Here is a 21,767-nt window from a genome sequence, read left to right on the forward strand (position 1 = left end):
TAATTTCTGAGCTTCAAGAGCTGAGGTAGAACTACTTCCCATTCACATCACTACTGGCCTCCAGAGGGTTTTTGTTGTTGTTGTTACCAAAATGGGAACAGAAAAAAAATCAAAGGAAGTATAAGAGACAGTAGTCAGAGCAGTGATTTTATTGAAGATGGGTGCTAAAATGATTTTGTTTGTTCATTGTCTCACATCTATTGATCATTTCAGCTTCATAAATATCACCTTGCTAATGTGTTTTATTGATTGTGTTGTATTTTGATCCTCTTATCCCTCTTCTTTGTTGTAAGCCATGTCTTTCTTTAGCGCTATTCCATGGCTTTGTAATTCAAAATTTTAAACTTCTTCTTTAGGTCTTGTACTGTTCATCATTAGTCTCAGTTGTACAAGTCTTAGAAACAATATAATTAAGAATATTACTTGTCGTGTACTGTTCATCATTAGTCTCAGTTTTACAAGTCTTAGAAACAATATAATTAAGAATATTACTTGACTCTTTTTGCACAGTTTTATCTTTATGTAGTTGTACAAAGGAGTTGCCATTTGCCAAAGCAGTTTATGAATACATTCAACATTCTCACCCACCCTTATTGACTCACTCCTTTGCTCACTTTCCTTAATTTTTAGGATATGTATTGATTTTTTTGCCATTTAACAAAGCAGTCTATGTATACAATGCATCTTGATCTGTGTCAACCCTTTAACATCTTCATCTCCCTCCAACCCATTCCTTTCCTTATTTTTCTCAATTCCATGGTACATATAATGAATTCTTGCCTGCATTCTCCCACCTTCCCCCTTCATTCTTCTACCCGGCTCTCCTTGGCCTCACCACCCCTCCCCAAACCCACACCCTGCTCTTCATAGTTTATTATACTATTTCATTTATAATCACTTGCATACCACCCAATGTTTTATTTATAGATTAATAGGCACATTATAGCTACCACAATGAGGGAAAACATGCAACCCATGTTTCACTGGGTCTGGCTTATTTCACTTAATATAATTTTTTCCAAGCCTTTCCATTTCCCTATGAATGGTATTATTTTTTTCTACTAGATGAGGAGAATTCCATTGTGTATATACACCACATTTTCTGGATCCATTTACTCACTGAGGGTTACATAGGCTGATTCCATATCTTGGCTATGGTAAATAATACTGCAATGAACATGTTGTACTGGTGTCTTTACTATAGCCTTGTTTATACTGTATTGGATAAATGCCCAGGAATGGGATTGCTCTAGTTTAGTTTAGTGTTATGAGGAACCCCCATACTGCTTTCCAGAGTGATTGAAAAGTTCACATTCCCAACAACAGTGTAATAGAATTCCCTTATGGCCTCATCCTCACCAGTATTTGATATTGTTTGTTTTCTTGATAATGGACATTCTAAGTGAGGTAAGGTGGAATCTCAGTGTTGTTTTGATGTTCATTTCCTATATGGCCACAGATATTGAACATTTCTTCATGCATCTATTAGTCATTTTTACCTTTTCTGAGAAACCTCTCTTTTAAGAAATTAGACCATTTATTAATTGGGTTGTTGTTTCGTTGAGTGTTTATATAACTCTTTGATTCTACTGGATTCTATACTGTACTCTTTTGTGGTTATACAATTAGTGAATAATACAATCAAAGTATGAGTTAAAGAAAAATAATGTCTTTTCCTTCCAATACTGTATATTCTGTTAATCTGGTAGGTAGAGACAAAACTCATGTCTCCAACATGTCCTCAATTCACCAACTTCCGGTAAATAATTCTGTCCTGCATGATAGAATAACCAGTTCTCTCCCAGCTTTATTTTCATTTCTTTGGGAAAAAAGTGAATACAACATTTGTCTTAGAGAATGCTGATATTTTAAAGAAACAGTTGAGAAATACTGTTTTTCCTGATCTAGTTTTCATTAATTATACTGATCATGTTATAATTTTTATTAATGACTAATCTGTTTTTGAAGAGGGCAGTAGTTTCTTCTTTACTTGAGATCATTGGTTTCACATGATGAAATCCAGCATAGACTTTATGTAATACATCATGAGAGCAGATTAATTAAGCCTCTGAAAAGACATAGCATTCACCCAATAGGGCTCATTAGAATGTTTGAGAGATTCTCTGGTGTTTACATTTAATTAATAGTCCTTTTAAAGAGAAGGTGTGATAATGTTGGAAATCTCTTGGGATATGCCTTTGCACAAATGCCAGACTGGTGACTGAGCACAGCAGCCTCAAACAGGAGTAAGAAAGTCTCTGAAGTTTGATAAAGCCCCGTGGGTAATTGGAAAGCTTCATCTCAGATATTTAGTGTTTTGTTCTTTCTCCAACCATGAAAGTAATGTTTTTCTCGAATTTTAAGACTGACAAGTACCCAAAAGCAAAAATTTGTGACTAAATGCGTAATTCTTTTTTAAAGAATTTTTGTAATCGAAGCATTTATATTAATTCTAAAGTTTTACACATGTATAAAAGGAATAGCATCTCAAACTTTCTCAATGTCTCTAGTATTTTTTGGCATAAAGTAAATGACCTGGGAATTACTTTTTAACTCTACTTTTTACTGTATTATCATATCATTTTAAATGATTTTTATTGTGAAAATACCATACAGAGGATTTACAATTACATGAGCAAAGTAATGAGCACATTTCTTATCAAGCTTGTTGCTTCTTCCTTTGTTTTTCCCCTATCATTCCTGCCCTCCCATCTCCACGATTACACTCCACCTCCCACCCCCAGCCAAAGTTGTAAAGATCGTTTTTCAACATAGCATCTTGTACATCTCATTGCTGCAATGGGTCCACCTATTTAAACAATTTGTTTTTTCCCTTCTCCTCCCCAAATTATACCAACATCAAATACAATGAAAACAGGAGTTATACTGTGGGGAAGGGACATACAAAGCAACAAAAAAAATCACCATATCATTTTTATCAAATAATTGTCTTAAAATAGTTATAAAATAGTTATTTATAGTGATAGTGGATTTTAGAGGGCCTGCGAATATGTTGTGTCCTTACCATTGCACATGTTGTTCACCTCTGTTTCTTTCTTTCCATGTCATATTTCTAATTCTATAAAATCCTAGGATTTATCAAATGGTACTTCTCAGAATATGACAATAGCTAGATGATAAATGAATACCTTTCTCTAAGTATTTAGTCTTTTTTTTTTAATGAATATCTTTCTCTAAGGATTTAGTCCTTTTTTATCAGTTGTGGGACTTGAACTCAGGGCCTTGGTACTGTCCAAGTTTCTCTGTGCTGAAGGCTAGCACTCTGCCTGAGCCACGGCAACACTTCTGGCTTTTTCTGAGTGGCTTATGGAGGGAAGATAAGAATCTCATGGACTTCCTGCCCAGGCTGGTTTTGAACCATGATCCTCAGATATCAGCCTCCTGAGAAGCTAAGATTATAAGCAGGAGCCATCTGTGCCTGGCTAAATTAGTTTGTTTTTTTTTTTGGGGGGGGGGTCTGGTCATGGGGCCTGAACTCTGGACCTGGGCGCTGTCTCTCAGCTCTTCAGCTCAAAGCTAGCGCTCTACCACTTAAGCCACAGCGCCACTTCTGGCTCTTTATTTTTTGCTTATGTGGTGCTGAGGAATTGAACCCAGGGCTTCGAGCATGCAAGGCAAGTGCTTTACCACTGAGCCACCTTCCCAGCCCAAATTAGTTTAATTTTAACTACCTAAAATAAAAACCTTAAAAATAGGTGCCCCAAACCCTTCTAACATCTTGTTCTTCTGTTTTGTACTTTCATCTAAAAGGAGTATTTCATTCAAAAGTTTGTGAAGGAAACTAAATACAGTAACACTTTTTAAATTTTTTCCTTTCCTTCAAAATAATTCTGGTTTATTTTTATTCAACTTAATATTTTTCAATTATTTTAAATTTAATAAATTTAATTTGCTTTCTTCAAGAAAACAACATTGATGAACACATTGTTTTATTATAAATTGTGTTTATATTTATAATGTGGGACACATAATTTATATACAATAATATTCTACCCAAACTTCATTATTGTATGTATTTTTTGTTTATGTAATTGGCTCTTATAGAATGCTTTTATTCTATTTAGCTGAACTGTTTATTTATAGACACCTTGTAATTGTAACTGATAACAGATGTAGTTTTAATATGAAAGCTGGTTAGTGTTTTCACTAAAGTTAACCAACAAAATGAGAGAGATGTAAAGAAACTATGTCAAGATTTCACTTATCATTAATTATATCAATGGGTGTTTTAATAATCAGATAAGAAGTAATAACCAGCTAATCAAATAATGTTTGATTAACTGAAGTACATTTTTTCAATTAGTTATGCATTACAAAATATAGTGCATTTCCAATATACCGTACTTTTGCTATTCATGTTTATTTATGTTTGCTCCATCACTTTTTATATGAGCCCTAATAAAAGTCAAGAAGCTGGGATGTATAGCATTTGAATATTTTCAGAGTATAAAGGTATTATCTTGACTGAGTTCATTCATACCACTGTTGTGACTTTGCTGAGTACATTGTTAAAAAGAGATGCATGAAGCCAGGTGCTGATGGTTCACACTACTCAGGAGGCTGAGATCTGAGGCTCACTGTTCAAAGCTAGCCCAGGCAAGAACGTATGTGAGACTCTTATCTCCAATAAACCACCAGAAAACTGGAAGTGGCACTGTGGCTCAAGTGGTAGAGGGCTAACCTTGAGCTGAAGAGCTGAGGGACAGCACCCAGGCCCAGAATTCAAGGCCCACAAATGAACAGAGACAGAGACAGAGAGACAGAGACAGACAGAGAGAGACAGAGACAGAGAGACAGAGAGAGAGATGCATGATAAACAAACAATGTAATGTGTTTCCTCCATCCAGACAGATTAGACATAGTGAAATCAGGATAATAAATAGAAAGAAGTAAATTTTTTTAATATTTTTATCTTTTTACTGAAGTTTATGTTTACATAGTTTAATTTCTAATAATGGCCCCATTTAACAACAGACTAGCAGAAGTTCTTAACAATTGAATTGTGAGGTAATATTTTTATTTCAGTATCAATATTTGACTCCTTATTTGAATGACCACAAAAGAAACAAACCAACAAAACCTAGTCCTGATCTTAGCTGGTACATATAGACTAATGATTATTGCACACTTTTCTTGCTCAGATTTTCCTTCTACACTTTAGCTTCCCACATCCAAGTATTTACCAGATGTCTGTGTTTAGACATCTTAAACTCCTTACTTCTGAAATCAGCCACTACTTTTATAGCTTTCATTTAATTGCTGATATGAGACCAAATCTTGCTACTTTTACCTGCAAATATTTCTTAATATCAGAATCAAATAATTGCCTGGTTTGAGATCTTTTTACATTCCTACCCATCTCCATTACCCCTTCTAACTTATCTTTACACGCCATTGGTGATATCCATTTAATTGCATAAATTGCCTATATTGTTTCTGCTCATTGTTTTCCCTTCTTTCTTCTACAGGTCATAGGACTAACTCCTTAAAGACCCTTGACTCTGTGTGCATCTTGCTTTCCTCCTAATTTGGAGCTGGTTGTAATTCCTATCTGTAACAATACTGTACTCTTTTATTAAAAAATAAATTTTTGTAATTGTGAAAATACTGTACAGAGGGGTTACAGTTATATGAGCAAGGTGATGAGTACATTTCTTTTTTGTTTAATTTTATTTTATTTGAGAACATACTGTACAGAGAGGTTACAATTACATGGGCAGGATAATGCATACATTTCTTACCAAGCATTGCAGCCTCCTCCTTTGTTTACCCTTCACCTCCCTTCCCAGCCTCCCCCCTCCCCCCCACCCAATCATACCCCCCTCCCCCCCCCCACACCGACATTGTAAAGCTGGTTTTCACATGACATTTTGTACTTCTCATTGTTGCAACAGGTCCACCTGAATCCTTAAACGACTTGTTTGTCCCCATCTACTCCACATGTTATATTGACATCAAATACAGTGAAAGCGGGGGTTACACTGTGGGGGAGGAACATACAAAGCAACAAGGAAATAATCTTATAAATGCGTTAGAAACACATGCATGAAAGAAACGAAAACATTAAAATACATACTTAAGGGTTCATTTTCCTAACATCACATTATCTGACCTTTTCCACTTGACTCATACCTATACTAGATATTGCAAATAAGGGAAACCATGGGACCTATGTTTCTTTGGGCCTGGCTTACTTCACTTAATATAATTTTTTCCAAACCTTTCCATTTCCTAACAAATGGGGAAATGTCATTCTTTCTGATGGAGGCATAGAATTCCATTGTGTATATATACCACATTTTCTTGATCCATTCATCTACTGAGGGGCATCTGGGTTGGTTCCAGATCTTAGCTATGGTAAATAATGCTGCAATAAACATAGTTGTGCTGGTAGCTTTAGTGTGGTCTTGTTTGTAAACATTTGGGTAAATGCCCAAAAGTGGGATTGCTGGATCATAGGGGAGATCTATGTGAAGTCTTTTGAGGAACCTCCATACTGCTTTCCAAAGTGGTTGAACAAGTTTACATTCCCACCAACAATGAAGTAAGGTTCCTTTCTGTCCACATCCCCTCCAGCATCTGTTGTTGTTAGAGTTCTTGATTTTTGCTGTTCTAACTGGAGTGAGGTGATATCTCAATGTTGTTTTGATTTGCATTTCTTTTATGGCTAGGGATCAAACATTGTTGCCTCCTCCTTTGATTTTCCCCTACCAGCCCTTCCCTCCCACCTCCACAACTACACTCCCCAACCATGCCCACTTAAATTGTAAAGTTCATTTTTCATCGTAGTGTCTTGTACATCTCATTGTTACAACAAGCAAGTAAACTTGTATCCTTATTTAAACATTTTGTTTTTTCCCTTCTCCTCCCCAAATTATAGTGACATCAAATACAGTGAAAACATGGGTTATACCATGGATAAGGAACATACAAAGCAACAAAAAAAATCACATGGTATCTTAGAAATACGTTAGAAACAATAGCAAGAAAGAAAAAAACCACTTGTACTCTTGCCCTGGAATCCTTCCTGAAGTACTATTTTTTTAAACTTATGCCTTGAATCAGTTCTGGCCACACTCATCCAGGATTCCCCTTGTGACCTTTTCTCAATAAACAAGCCAAGTTAGGTAGAGTTCCCCCACCCACCCATTTCCAAAATGCTCTCCTCATATCTGTCATTTGTGTTTGACAGTTCCAGTCATTTGTTTCTGCATCCATCTACCTACCCAAACCAAAAGTGAATTCCCTGAGAAGAAACCACCTACAGAGATGTGAACATAGAATACATAAGTACATTATTGATGGGTAAATAAATGATTAATATGATTTATACCTAAATAGTCCCAAACTAGATGTAAAATACTTAAAAAATAATTTTGTTGATCTTCACACCAGTGGCTTATACCTGTAATACTACAACTCAGAAGGCTGAGATCTGAGAATTGTGATTTGAAGCCAGCCTGGGCAGAAAGCCCATGAGAATCTTATTTCCAATAAATAACTCTGAAAAAAAGTGGTAACTGGAAATAGCTCAAGTGGTAGAGAGTTAGCCTTGAGCACAAAGAGGCTCAGGGACAGTACTCAAGTTCTGAGTTCAGGCCCCATGGCCACATAGAATTTTTTTAAGAATAATTTTGTTTACATCTTTTTTGCATTTTTTATTGTAAAGATACTGTATATAGGGGTTACAGTTGCATAAGTAAGGCATTGACTACATTTTCTATCAAGCATTGTTACCCCCTCCTATGTTTTTCCCCAACTATCCTTTCCCTCCCCACATCCCCCCCCCCCGCCCCAAGGTTGTAAAGTTCGTTTTCAACGTAATATCTTGTATGTCTCACTGTTACAATAGGTCAATCTGTATCCGTGTTTCAGCATTTTTTTATTTCCCTTCCCGTCCCCAAATTAGAAAAATGTATATAGAAGATTCTGGGCACCAGAATCAAATACAGTGAAAACAGGGGTTATACCATGGGGGAAGAACATAAAAAGAAACAAAATAATCATACAGTGCATTAAAAACAACAGCAACAATGAAAAAATCTTTTGTGTTCTTATCTTGGGGTTCATTTTTCTTAACATCATCTTATATGGTCATTTGTACATAGCTTTTGACCTTTTCTACATGTCTGGTATGATTATCCTAGATGTATACTAGTTACCGTGAATAAGGGAAAACATAGGACCTATGTTTCTCTGGTTCTGACTTAATATAATTTCTTCCAAGTCCTTCCATTTCCTAACAAATGGGGCAGTGTCATTCTTTCTGATGAAGGTATAGAATTCCATTGTAAATATATACACCACATTTTCTTGATCCATTCATCTGGAGCATCTGGGTTGGTTCCATATCTTGATTACAGCCATTCTAACTGGAGTGAGGTCTCAATGTCTTTTTGATTTGCATTTCTTTTTTTTTAATTTTTTTTATTGTAAAGATACTATACAGATGGTTACAGTTACATGAGTGAGGTAATGAGTACACTTCCTCTTGAACATTGTTACCCCCTCCATTGTTTTCCCCCTACCATCCCCTCCCTCCATCCCTTCCCCAAGGTTCTTTTTTTTTTTTTTTGATTGTGATTAAGTGATTACTTAATTTCCGGAAATTCACAGTATTGTGGAATAATGATGCTCATTTAAAGTCACAAGTTCATTCTAACTTTCCTGGAGCAAATTGTCTATCACAGTCTGTAATATATAACGGTGCTCACATGTTATATACCATATATGTGATCAGCAGCATGGGGATATTTGGTAGTGGTTCAACCAGATGAGTGGGAGTTCTTTGTTTCTTAACTCCTGTTAGTTTTGTCATATCACCTAACATTTTGGATTTATCATCCACTTATCAGGGAGACCATGTACTGTTTGTCTCTTCATTCTTGGCTTACCTCGCTCAGCATGATTCCTTCTAGCTCCATCCATTTCCCTGCAAATGCCATTATTTTGTCATTTCTAATGGCTGCATAATATTCCATTGTGGATAGATACCACTATTTTTGGATCCATTCATCTGTGGTGGGGCATCTAGGTTGTTTCCATATCCTAGCTATTGCGAACAGTGCTGCAATAAACATGGAGGTGCACGTGTCCTTGTATATTGGTTCCTGTTGTTCAGGGTAGATGCCTAGAAGTGGTATGACTGGGTCGTAAGGGAGGTCAATCTTTAGCTTTCTAAGGACCCTCCAGACTGCTTTCCAAAGTGGTTGTATGAGTGTACATTCCCACCAGCAGTGTAATAGCGTTCCTCGTTCTCCACATCCCCTCCAGCATTTGTCATTGGCTGATTTGTGGATGTGGGACATTCTGACTGGGGTAAGGTGGTATCTCAGGGTTGTCTTTATTTGCATTTCCTTCACCACCAGGGATGATGAACATTTCCTCGTGTGTTTCTTTGCCATTTTTATTTCTTCATTTGAGAAGTCCCTCTTTAGTTCCCTTGCCCATTTAGTAATTGGTTTGTTAGGTTTGGGAGGGATTCGTTTCTTGAGTTCCCTGTATATACAGGATGTTAACCCCTTGTCTGATATATTGCTGGTAAATATTTTTTCCCAATTAGTTGGTTGTCTTTCTAGCTTGGTTGCGATAGCTTTATCTGTGCAGAAGCTTTTTATTTTAAGGTAGTCCCATTTGTCGAGTCACTCTCCAACTTGTGACCCTGGGACTCTATTCAGGAAGTTCCTTCCTGTGCCTATTAGTTCAAGTGTCTCTCCTACTCTGTCCTGCAGTAGTTTCAGAGATTCAGGTTTAATGTTAAGGTCTTTAATCCATTTTGAGTTGATGTTGGTGCATGGTGATAGGCTGGGGTCCACTTTTAGTTTTCTGCATGTGGCCGCCCAGTTTTCCCAGCACCAGCGGTTGAAGAGGCTGTGTTTCTTCCATTGTATGTCTTTGGCTACTTTGTCGAATATCAGCTGGCTGTAGGCCTGTGGATTTATTTCTGGATCTTCTATTCTGTTCCATTGGTCTTCGGGTCTGTTTTTGTGCCAGTACCATGCTGTCTTTGTTATTATAGTTCTGTAGTAGAGTTTGAAGTTCGGAATGGATAGCCCTCCCATATTGTCTTTATCCCCTAGAATTGTTTTGGCTATTCTAGGTCTTTTGTTGTTCCATATGAATTTTTGGACTGTTTTCTGTATTTCAGTAATGTACATCATTGGGATTTTAATAGGAATTGCGTTGAATTTGTATATTAGTTTTGGAAGTATTACCATCTTTACTATATTAAGTCGGCCTATCCAAGAGCATGGGAGGTCTTTCCATTTCCTAGTGTCTTCTGCAATTTCTTTCTTTAACTTTTTATAGTTCTCATTAAATAGTTCTTTTACATCTTTGGTTAGGTTAATTCCTAAATATTTTATTTTTCAGGAGGTTATTGTGAATGGGGTTGCTCCCTTTATTTCCCTCTCTTCCTGTACATTATCAGTGTATAGGAAGGCAACTGATTTTTGTGGGTTTATTTTGTATCCTGCTATTTTGCCGAAGTGATTTATGATTTCTAAGAGTTTGGGGATGGAGTTTTTGGGATCGTGGAGGTATAGTATCATGTCATCTGCAAAAAGGGATAGTTTAACTTCTTCTTTCCCTATGCGGATCCCTTTAATGTCTTTTTCTTGCCTTATTGCCCTGGCTAAGGGTTCTAGGACTATATTGAAGAGGAGTGGAGACAGTGGGCATCCTTGCCTTGTTCCTGATTTTAGGAGAATTGGTTGTAGCTTTTCCCCATTAAGTATAATATTGGCTATTGGTCTGTCATAAATGGCTTTTATTGTTTTTAGAAATGTTCCTTCTATTCCTATTTTCTCCAGATCTTTTAGCATGAATGAATGTTGAATTTTGTCAAAGGCCTTTTCTGCATCTGTGGCGATAATCATGTGATTCTTGACCTTGGCTCTGTTGATATGTTGGATTACATTTATTGACTTACGTATGTTAAACCATCCCTGTGTCTCTGGGACGAAGCCTACCTGGTCATAGTGAACTATTTTTTTTATGTGTTTCTGGATTCTGTTAGCTAGAATCTTGTTAAGGATCTTTGCATCTGTGTTCATCAAGGAGATTGGCCTGTAATTCTCCTTTTTGGTTGGGTCTTTGCCTGGTTTGGGGATGAGTGTGATATTGGCTTCGTAGAATGAGTTTGGGATAGCTCCCTCCTTCTCTGTTTCTCTGAAGAGCTTGAGAAGTATGGGTATTAGTTCTTGTTTAAAGGTCTTATAGAATTCTGCTGTGAATCCATCTGGTCCTGGGCTTTTTTTTGTTGGAAGACTTTTGATAGCTTCCTGTATCTCATTATAGGATATTGGCTTATTTAATTGGTTAACTTCTACTTTGCTCAGTTTGGGCAACTTGTATTTCTCTAAAAATGCATCCATTTCTGCCCGATTTTCTTCCTTTAGAGAGTATAGCTTTTGAAAGTAGTTTGTTAGAATTGTTTGGATATCTTGGGTACGTGTTGTGATGTTTCCCGTGGCATCCCTAATCCTATTAATATGGGTTTTCTCTCTTCTTTTTTTAATTAATCTAGCCAATGGGCCATCAATTTTGTTTATTTTTTCAAAGAACCAGCTTTTTATTTGGTTTATTTTGGTTATGGTTTTCTGATTTTCTAATTGGTTAATCTCTGCTTTTAATTTGGTTATCTGGCTTCGTCTAGTAGCTTTAGGTCCCATTTTTTCTTGTTTTTCTAGCTGTTTTAATTGCAACATGAGATTATTTACTTGGTCTGTCTCCATTCTCTTGATGTGGGCACTGAGGGCAATAAATTTGCCCCTCAGGACTGCTTTTGCTGTGTCCCACAAGTTTCTTTGTGAGGTGTTTTCATTTTCATTGAGTTGTAGGAAATGCTTTATTTCTTCTCTGATCTCTTCTGTTATCCAGGCATTGTTAAGGAGTGTGCTGTTCAATTTCCATGTATTAGAGAAATTTCTGTGGTATGCTTTGTTATTGAGAGCTAGCTTGATTCCACTGTGGTCAGATAGGATACAGGGCATTATGTCGATCCCTTTGTATTTGCTTAAGTTCCTTGCACGAACTATGATATGGCCTATTTTGGAGAAAGTTCCCTGAGCTGTTGAGAAGAATGTGTACTGTGTTGTTTTAGGGTGAAATACTCGGTAGATGTCAGTTAATTCCGCTTGAAGTATGGCCTCTCTTAATTAGGTAGCTTCTTTGCCAATCCTCTGGTTGGAAGACCTGTCCTTTGGTGAGAGTGGTGTGTTAAAGTCTCCTAGTATTATCGTATTGGGATCTATTTTATTCTGTAAGTTTGAGAGCATTTGTTTGACATATCTGGATGCACCAATATTTGGGGCATATAAGTTGATGATGGTTATATCCTCCTCTTGGATTGTTCCCTTTATTAATATGTAGTGTCCGTCCTTAGTCTTTCTGTACTGATTTTAATGAAAAGTTTATTTTGTCAGATATCAGGATAGCTACACCTGCTTTCTTACTGGGTGCGTTTGATTGGTAGATCCTTTTCCACCCCTTCACTCTGAGTTTGTTTGTATGTTTGGCTGAGAGGTGGGTCTCCTGAAGGCAACAGATGGATGGGTCTTGTTTTCTGATCCAGTCCTCAGTTCGTTTTCTTTTAATTGGCGAATTCAGCCCATTTATGTTAAGAGAAAGTATAGAGAGATGCATTGTTGTCCCTGCCATTCCGTTTTCCTAAGTTTTTCTTCTTTCCTTTCCTCCTGTGCTTGCTCAGTTAGACTTTGAGTATCGCCTGTTTGGGGCAGGCCCCAGTTCCTGGTTGCTTTCTTCAGGTTGTGTCTCCCCTCTTAGAATTCTTTGTAATGCTGGCTTAATGTTTATGTGTTCATTTAGTTTTTCTTTGCTATTAAAAGTTTTCAGTTCTCCATCAAATGTGAATGCTAGCTTTGCCGGGTATATCAGTCTGGGTTGGCAGTTATTGGCTCTCAGGGCTCGTATGGTGCTTTCCCAGGCTTTTCTTGAATTCATTGTTTGTGTGGAGAGATCTGCAGTGATTCTTATTTTTTTCCCATTGTAGTATAGCTCCTTCTTCATTTTTGCTGCATGCAGGATTGTTTCCTTATTATTCAGATCTATCATTTTTACTATAATGTGTCTAGAAGTGTTTCTCCTGGGGTCTTGCTTGTTGGGTGTTCGATAAGCTTTTGTGATGTATTTAAGATGGTCGTTTTTGAGGTGGGGAAAATTTCCATTGATTATATTGTTAAATAGGTGTTGCATTCCCTTGCTCTGGAATTCCTCACCTTCGTCCACTCCAATTATGCGAAGGTTAAAATTTTTAGCATTATCTGCTTGCTCTTGAATATCCCTTTGGTTTAAGTTGAGTGATTTTTCCATATCTGTCACTTTTTGTTCCAGTTGGTGTATTCTGTCTTCTGTATCTGACACTCTACCTTCCATTTCATTCACTCTGTTGACAGTGGCTTCTATTGTGGTTTGCATGGAGGAAATGGATCCCTTTATGGATTCAATGTTGGTTCTCAGAGTACTGATCTCACCTCTCAATGAGGTATGCATTACCTCTAATTTGGCGTTTATCTCACTTCTTACTGAGGTTTGTGCAGCGTCTATTTTTGCATGCATCTCTTGTTTGATACCCTGTATCTCTTTGGATAGTTCATCCTTGTGCTCTTTCAATTTCTCACTTTATTTCTTGAGTCATTGCCTCCAGCAACCCTTGGATGTAGCTTTTGTCTTCCATTGATTTGCATTTCTTTTATGGCATTTCTACATGTGTCTATAGGCCATTCTTTTTTCCCCTTCAGAGAAGTCTCTCTAACTATTTAGCCCACTTATTAATCAGGGAGTTGTTTTTTTGAGGATTTGTTGTTGGGGGACTTAATTTTTTGAGTTCTAAGTATATTTTAAATATGAGGCCCTTGTCTGTTGTATGGCTAGTGAAGATCTTCTCTCGATCTGTGGGTTTTCTATTGACCTTGCTAGCTATGTCCTTTGCTATGCAGAAGCTCTGCGGCTTCATGCAATCACATTGGCTGAACCTTTCTTTAATTTATTGAGTTTCTGGGCCTTCATTAAGAAAATTTTGTTGATTCTATGGTTTTTGTGGATTCTAATTCGTTTAATTCTGATTTAATTTTAATTATTTCTTTCAAACTACTGGATTGGTGTTTAGCTTGCTGTTCTTTTTCAAGGAAGTTCAGATGTCTCATTAAGTTGTTGGTTTCAGATCTCTCCAATTTTTGATGTCGGAACTCACAGCTATAAACTTGCCTCTGAGTACTGCCTTTGCAGTGTCCCAGAGGAGCTGGTAATTGGTGTGTTCATTTTTGTTGAATATCATGAACATTTGAATTTCCTTTCTAATCTCGTCCATGACCCATTGGTAATTCAACAGTGTATTGTTTAGCCTCCGTGTGTTACAGAACTTTCTTTGGTGGCTTTTGGTGTTGAGTTCTAATTTTATTCCCTTGTGGTGTGAGAGAATGCAGGGCATAACTGCAATGTTTCTGAATTTGGACAAGTTTGCTTTGTGACCTAAAATGTGGTATATTTTGGAAAATGTTCCATGTGCTGCTGAGAAGAATATGTATTCTGATCTTGCTGGGTGAAATATTCATTAGATGTCTGTTAAATCTAGTTGATCTATGCAGTTGTTTAGATCTGCGGTTTCTCTGTTGAGTTTTTGCCAAGTTGATCTATCTAGTGAGGATAGTGGTGTGTTAAAATCCCTAAAAATTAATGTCTTTGGATCTATGTGAGATTTGCAGGAAAGTAGTGTTTCTTGGATAAATTTGTGTGCTCTGTTGTTTGGTAAATATTTAGAATTATAATATTCTCCTGAAGGAGAGATCCCTTAATTAGTATGTAGTGACCTTCTTTATTTCTTCTCACTAATTTTAATTTGAAGTCTATTTTATCTGATATTAGGATTGCAACTCCTGCCTGTTTATGGGGACCCTTTGCTTGGTAGATTTTATTCCAGCCTTTCACTTTCAAAATATGTTTGTTTTGATGGGCAAGGTGTGACGCTTAAGGCAGCAGATAGAAAGATCTTGCTTTTTAATCCAACTAGACAGTCAGTCACTTAATGGGAGAGTTAAGTCCATTAATGTTGAGAGTTAGGACTGAGAGGTGTTTGGGAGTTCCTGCTATATTATCCACCTTCTTGGGGGCTGGACAACTTGGTTCTATGGTTCTTGAATTCTCAGTGTGGGTGTGGTTTCTTGGCCTTTATTGTGGTCTTGTTGGTTTTCTATGTGTAGGACATCTTTAAGTATCGTTTGTAGGGCTTGTTTGGTGGAGATAGGTTATTTTAGTTTTTCTTTGCTATGGAAAGTTGTTATTTGACCTTTGGTTATGAAGGAGAGTTTAGCTAGATACAGTATTCTTGGTTGATAGTTGTTTGTCTTTAGGGCATGGCATATGTTATCCAGGCTCTTCTTGCTTTAATTGTCTCTGCTAAGAAATCTGAGGTTATTCTAATTGGTTTCCCTTTGTAGGTGATTGATCTTTTGTCCTTGACAGCTTTAAGAATCCTTTCCTTGGTCTGAGTTGATCCTGTGCGGATTATAATGTGACCATGGGATGTCCTGTTCTGGTCTTGTCTATTTGGGGTTTTAAAAGCTTCTTGTATCTGAATAGGCCTATCTTTTTGCATGTTTGGGAAGTTCTCTGCTAGGATCCTGCAAATGAAAACAACACTGACATATCACCTCACCACAGTTAGAATGGCTGTAATCAAGAAGTCTAACAACAGATGCTGGAGGGGATGTGGACAGAAGGGAACCCTACTGCATTGTTGGTGGGAGTGTAAACTTGTTCAACCACTTTGGAAAGTAGTATGGAGGTTCCTCAAAAGACTCCACATAGAGCTCCCCTATGACCGAGCAATCACACTTTGGGGCATCTACCCAAATGATCACAAACAAGACCATACTAAAGCTACCAGCACAACTATGTTTATTACAGCATTATTTACTGTAGCTAAGATAAGGAACCAGATGCCCCTCTGTAGATGAATGGATCAAGAAAATGTGGTATATATACACAATGAAAGTCTATGACTCCATCAGAAAGAATGACATCGGCCCTCTTGTTAGGAAATGGAAAGACTTAGAAAAAATTATATTAAGTGAAGTAAGCCAAGCTCAAAGAAACATAGGTCCCGTGGTTTCCCTTATTTACAATAATGAGTATATGGCTGAGACAAGCAGAAAAGGTCAGATAAGATGATGTTAGGTGAAATGAACCTCAAGATAAGGACACAAGTTTTTTTTTTCTTTCTTACTATTATTTCTAACATATTTATAAGGTGATTTTTGTTGCTTTGTATGTCCTCTCCCATGGTATAATGTCTGTTTTCACTGTATTTGATGATGGTATAATTTGAGGAGGGGAAAGGAAAAAACAAATTGTTTAAATAGGGATACAGGTGGACCCATTGCAACAATGAGATATACAAGATGCTAGGTCGAAAAACAAACTTTACAACTTTGGCAGGGGAGAGGGGTGAGTGTAGTTGTGGAGGTGGGAGGGAAGGGATGGTAAGGGGAAAAGCAAAGGAGGAGGCAACAATGCTTGATAAGAAATGTACTCATTTCCTTGCTCATGTAATTGTAACCCCTCTGTACAGTATTTTCACATTAAAAAAACTTAAAAAAAAAAAAAGAAAATTTTGGCCTGTGCCAAGGAGACCTAGGGTTTCTCCTACTCTTCCCTATAATGTTTTCAGGGTGTCTGCTTTTACTTCAAGGTCTTTGACCCATTTGGAATTGATACTGGTACTGGGTGATTTATAAGGATCTAGCTTTAGTTTTCTACAGGTGATTACCCAATTTTTCCAGCACCATTTACTGAAGAGGCTGTCTTTCTTTTATTCTATTTATTTAGCTCCCTTATTGAAGATTAGGTGTCTGTAGGGTCTGTGAGTTCATTTCTAGGTCTTCAGTTCTATTCTATTGGTCCTCAAGTCTGTTCTTGTGCCAGTACCAACCTGTTTTGATTACTATGGCTTTGTAGTAGAGTTTGGTATTGATATTCCTTCATCACTGTTCTTTCTGCTAAGGATTGTCTCTGCTATTCAGGGTCTCTTATTGTTCCATATGAATTTTTGGATAGCTCCTTCCATTTCCTTGAAGCATGAGGTTGGAATATTGATGGGCATTTACATTGAATTTGAAGATAGCCTTTGGCAATATTGCCATTTTCATATGTTTACATCTTTTAATAAAGATATATTTCTTTTAGACTTAATTTTAGAAATTGTTATTGCTTTTCACATTGTTTATGAAAATGTTTCTCAAAAAGATTTTAATAGAAGAATAGAAGCATCTCCAATTATATTATTAAATAAGAAACCTTCAAATCCATTTACCCTCAGAATTCCTTAGAGTTTAGTTCATTGATTCACTAAGTCATCATCATTCATTCATCAAACCAATGTGGTTTTAAACAGCATGGAAGAGATTGATAAGAAATCAGAGCCCAATATACTAAACATTTAAAATGATTGATAATTCATAACAAAATACTATGCAATTTAGAAGATGAGAGAAAATGGCCTCCAAATTGAGTGTACCTGAAACTATAGGTTTAGGCATTAGAAATTATCTAGTTGTGGGTGCATCACAGAAATAGATTTCAATTGATAACATATACTTTTTATTAGTCTAAATGTTTTAGTAGATGCATAGTCCTCACATTATAAGCTCTGTAAGTCACCACAAAGATACATTTTCTGGGTAATTAGTCATGGAGAGAATATAAATCAAAATCTCGACTCATCATTACATAACTGCTAGGATGGCTCTGTTTTTCTGTCAGTGCCATTTTGTGTAGGTGAAGGTAAACAGGAACTGGAAACCTCATTCACTGTTACTTAACCAGTTTATTTATCCTGGATATTGAGGCTTTACATGCATGTCTTTCTGGCTAGGTTGTGTACGGAGATTCCCATGCTGCCAAGTTAACATAGACTCAGGAAAAGGGAAAATCTGGTGGAACATCCGAAAAACCTGCTACAGGATAGTAGAACACAGTTGGTTTGAAAGCTTCATTGTTCTCATGATCCTGCTCAGCAGTGGAGCTCTGGTAAGTGATCTCACACCTAAGTCAATAAACTGATTGCCGGTACTTTTTTTTTTTTTAATATTATTTTATTTTATTTGAGAACATACTGTACAGAGGGGCTACAATTACATGGGCAGGATAATGCATACATTTCTTACCAAGCATTGCAGCCTCCTCCTTTGTTTACCCTTCACCTCCCTTCCCAGCCTCCCCCCTCCCCCCCACCACCGACATTGTAAAGCTGGTTTTGACATGACATTTTGTACTTCTCATTGTTGCAACAGGTCCACCTGAGTCCTTAAACGACTTGTTTGCCCCCATCTCCTCCACATGTTATACTGACATCAAATATAGTGAAAGCGGGGGTTACACTGTGGGGGAGGGACATACAAGGCAACAAAGAAATAATCTTATAAATGCATTAGAAACATATGCATGAAAGAAACAAAAACATTAAAATACATATTTAAGGGTTCATTTTCCTAACATCACATTATCTGACCTTTTCTGTTTGACTCAGACATATACTAGATATTGCAAATAAGGGAAACCATGGGACCTATGCTTCTTTGGGCCTGGCTTACTTCACTTAATATAATTTTTTCCAAGCCTTTCCATTTCCTAACAAATGGGGAAATGTCATTCTTTCTGATGGAATTGCCGGTACTTTTAATAAATGATCTGGAAGATAAAACATCGTAGCCAGTTTGTTTTTTTAAAAACTGAAGAATTAACTCTTGTGACTACCAACGACAAAAAAAATTAGTGGTTCTCAGTGAATATTTAATGAGATCTTCTACATGCCTGACATTATTCATGCTTCCTTGAATACCAAGATGGATCGGATACAGGAACTATTCTGAGGAAGCTGATTGGCTAATGGGGGAGAGAGACAATGATTACAGAACAGGGTATATTTATAAATGGAATGTATACATAAAGCTGTTAGCAAAGACAGTATGGTATACTTTGATTTTAGGATATTAGATTGTGCCCTGAAAAGTCTAGAAAGAATAAGCTTTATTTTCAGCCAAGCAAGGTAGTTTAGAGGACAAGGTATGCAATACTAAAAAGGCATAATAATTATCCAAGGGATTAAAAGTGGCTGAATTTCACAGAATGCTGTGGTAGGAAGAACAAGTACAGTTGTTCAGATAGTTTAAGAATGATAAGCATGAGTCAGTTCATGAGGAATGAGCATGCTTTATAGAGAAAGACTAATGGTAGTCTAAAAGCAGAATGAGACAATCATTCATATATATATATACACACACACAAGTATTTTCTGTGCAGCTTGAAAGAGATCTGAGAGAGCTACAGGTTCACTGAGCTTTTGCTAATTGCCTTTCTTTCCTGCTGACTCTAGCAGAGATGAGCTATTAGGAGCTATTAGGATCCTGGTCCTGCCAACTATCCACTAGAGATTTCCAAATACATCTTATACCTCAAAAACAGGAAATAAAATAAGAAGAGCACTACTTTACTTATTTGGTGTTTTCCAGGGAGGAATCTTAGCATTATCTGTAACAACAGTTCAAGTAACCTATGAAGTTAATACCATGAATATGATTGAGGAAGAGATTTCAAATATAAAAGAGAGGTTTAGAGTACTCCCTTGTTGAAAATGTCTAAAAACTAAGATGAAATTTTTTTTGGTCAGTCATGGGGCCTGAACTCTGGGCCTGGGCACTGTCCCTCAGCTCTTCAGCTCAAGGCAAGCACTCTACCACTTGAGCCACAGTGCCACTTCCGGCTTTTTCTGCTTATGTGGTGCTGAGGAATCAGGGCCTCATGCATGCAAGGCAAGCACTCTACCACTGAGCCACCTTCTCACACCTAAGATGATATTTTTGAAAGAGAGGATATTTAAAGCCAGAATTCAAATGAATCATATGAGGACAAAAAGAAAGAATTTCAAAAAGTTAATATTTTTTATTTGGGGACTTGGTGCCCACTCATGTACATATAAATGTACATTAACATGTACATATAAATTGACAGGTTGAATTGAAACTCCTTGTACTACTATTTAAAGATAATTAGAAATGATAAAAAAAATCTCTCTAAAAGTATCAATAAAGCTCAATATTTTGAGTATATATGTATTGTATATTTGAATCTTTATCTAGATTTTCTCATTTAATTTTCAAACAGCTCTGTGAAGTAATAGTATTTTCCTCATTCTCTCAATTAGGAAGGTGAGTTTGAAATTTAGCTGGGTGTTCCAAGTCTAGTAATGGATAGAGCTGAGTTACAGAAACTTAGTTATGATAAAACTTCACAACAATTGTTTTCTTCACTCATAAAAAGAAAATACCAAAAGTAAAATAAATAAATGAGTGGTAGCTGAAGTTAGTATCAGGAAAACTAAAGCCACAAATCAAGTAGATTTTGTATGATGGCATCCTTGTCCTCTGGCTTCTACATCAAGGAAATCAGCCCTGGGACTTGGAAGCCTGCAGCTGAGCCCCGTCAGGCAGCAAGACCTGTTAGAATGAGGTCTACACTGATTCCCACTATTGTGAATCCTGCTAGGAAACTGAACCCAAGATCTAAGAACAGGCTTCTTCTTCCTTAGGACTAACCCTCTTTGTTGTCATATTTTAATGACTAAGTCATTGCAAATTTGTGTTTGAGTGCCTTGTTTGATTGCTCCAGAACTTGAAGAAGGGGAAAAGAAGTCCTGATATTTAGAATCCTTTCCTGAACTTTGATTCTACTCACTTTCAGAAACTTGATCATTGCTGGCAGCTTTTTCATGGACTTAGCAGATCTATCCTTCCTCTGTCTCAACTTCCCTATTTTCTTTAATATTAATATCAGCTGTTCATTTTTTAATTGCTAAGGATAGTTTTTAAAATACTGACAGCATGGCTTGGACAAAAGAAGAATGACACAACTTAATTGCCTTCAATAGTTAACACAATGTTAAGACATGAAATCATAGATCCTTGAGATATCATTCTCCCACCAAGGTAAAGAGTACTTCAATATCCCAAACATCCTCATGATTTAGTTTTGATTAGGAATAATTATTTTCAGCATCTTAGTGAGTCCCATTCTTCATTATTTCTCAAGAGATTTGTGGCTACGGCCATGAAATCATCTTGGGTCTCATTTAACAAAAATTCTTGGAGAATAAATAAGTGCCACATTCATAGAATGAATTTAAAAGTAATTTGCAGAGTCAAAGTTGTTGATGAATGATGAAACATAGTTGCAGAATTCCAAGAGAAAAGTCAATTATATTCTGTAGCCTTATTATACTACTCTAATGATACATTTTGCAAACCCTTTTCCACCTCCTGCATTGTTTTTATTATGATTGATGGTGGGAGACTGGGGGGGGGGGGGAAATGTATAAACAAGGAGAAGTTACAAGTCCAATAGGTAGGTGAGAAGGGAAGTTCAAGATGAGAAAGTTTAAAAGAGGGACTGACCCTAGGGTGGCATCTTAAATTGTCTGAACTCATTCAATTTGAAAAGGAGAGAAAAGCATCAGTTGAAGATAGAAATCACTGCAGATGTCAGAGATCATGAATCTGATAGAGGACTTTGGGTAATTTATTTCCTCTGCCGTCTCCATTTGCTTCTGGTAGCAACTGGAGAGAACTCTTATGAAGTAGCATGAACTGGAAGGCAGCTGGCTCACAGCAGTGCTGCAGTGTGTTCCTCTTACCTTCAGAACCCTATTTCCTGCTTTGGTTATGAGTCATTAGTTC

At 36.9% G+C, this 21,767-nt stretch overlaps 1 protein-coding gene across 1 annotated transcript in view; it reads left to right on the forward strand.

The window, feature by feature from the left end:
• Scn9a (sodium voltage-gated channel alpha subunit 9) overlaps nucleotides 1-21,767 on the forward strand; it is a 153,575-nt gene that overhangs the window by 112,782 nt on the left and 19,026 nt on the right. Inside the window, exon 19 of the mRNA XM_070021655.1 lies at nucleotides 17,912-18,066. Coding sequence (XP_069877756.1) covers nucleotides 17,912-18,066 — 155 coding nt within the window. The remainder of the gene's footprint in view (nucleotides 1-17,911; nucleotides 18,067-21,767) is intronic.

This window comes from Dipodomys merriami, unplaced genomic scaffold (assembly GCF_024711535.1).
Source record: "Dipodomys merriami isolate MVZ:Mamm:240054 unplaced genomic scaffold, mDipMer1.0.p SCAF_1, whole genome shotgun sequence".
In the NCBI taxonomy this organism is placed as follows: Eukaryota; Metazoa; Chordata; class Mammalia; order Rodentia; family Heteromyidae; genus Dipodomys; species Dipodomys merriami.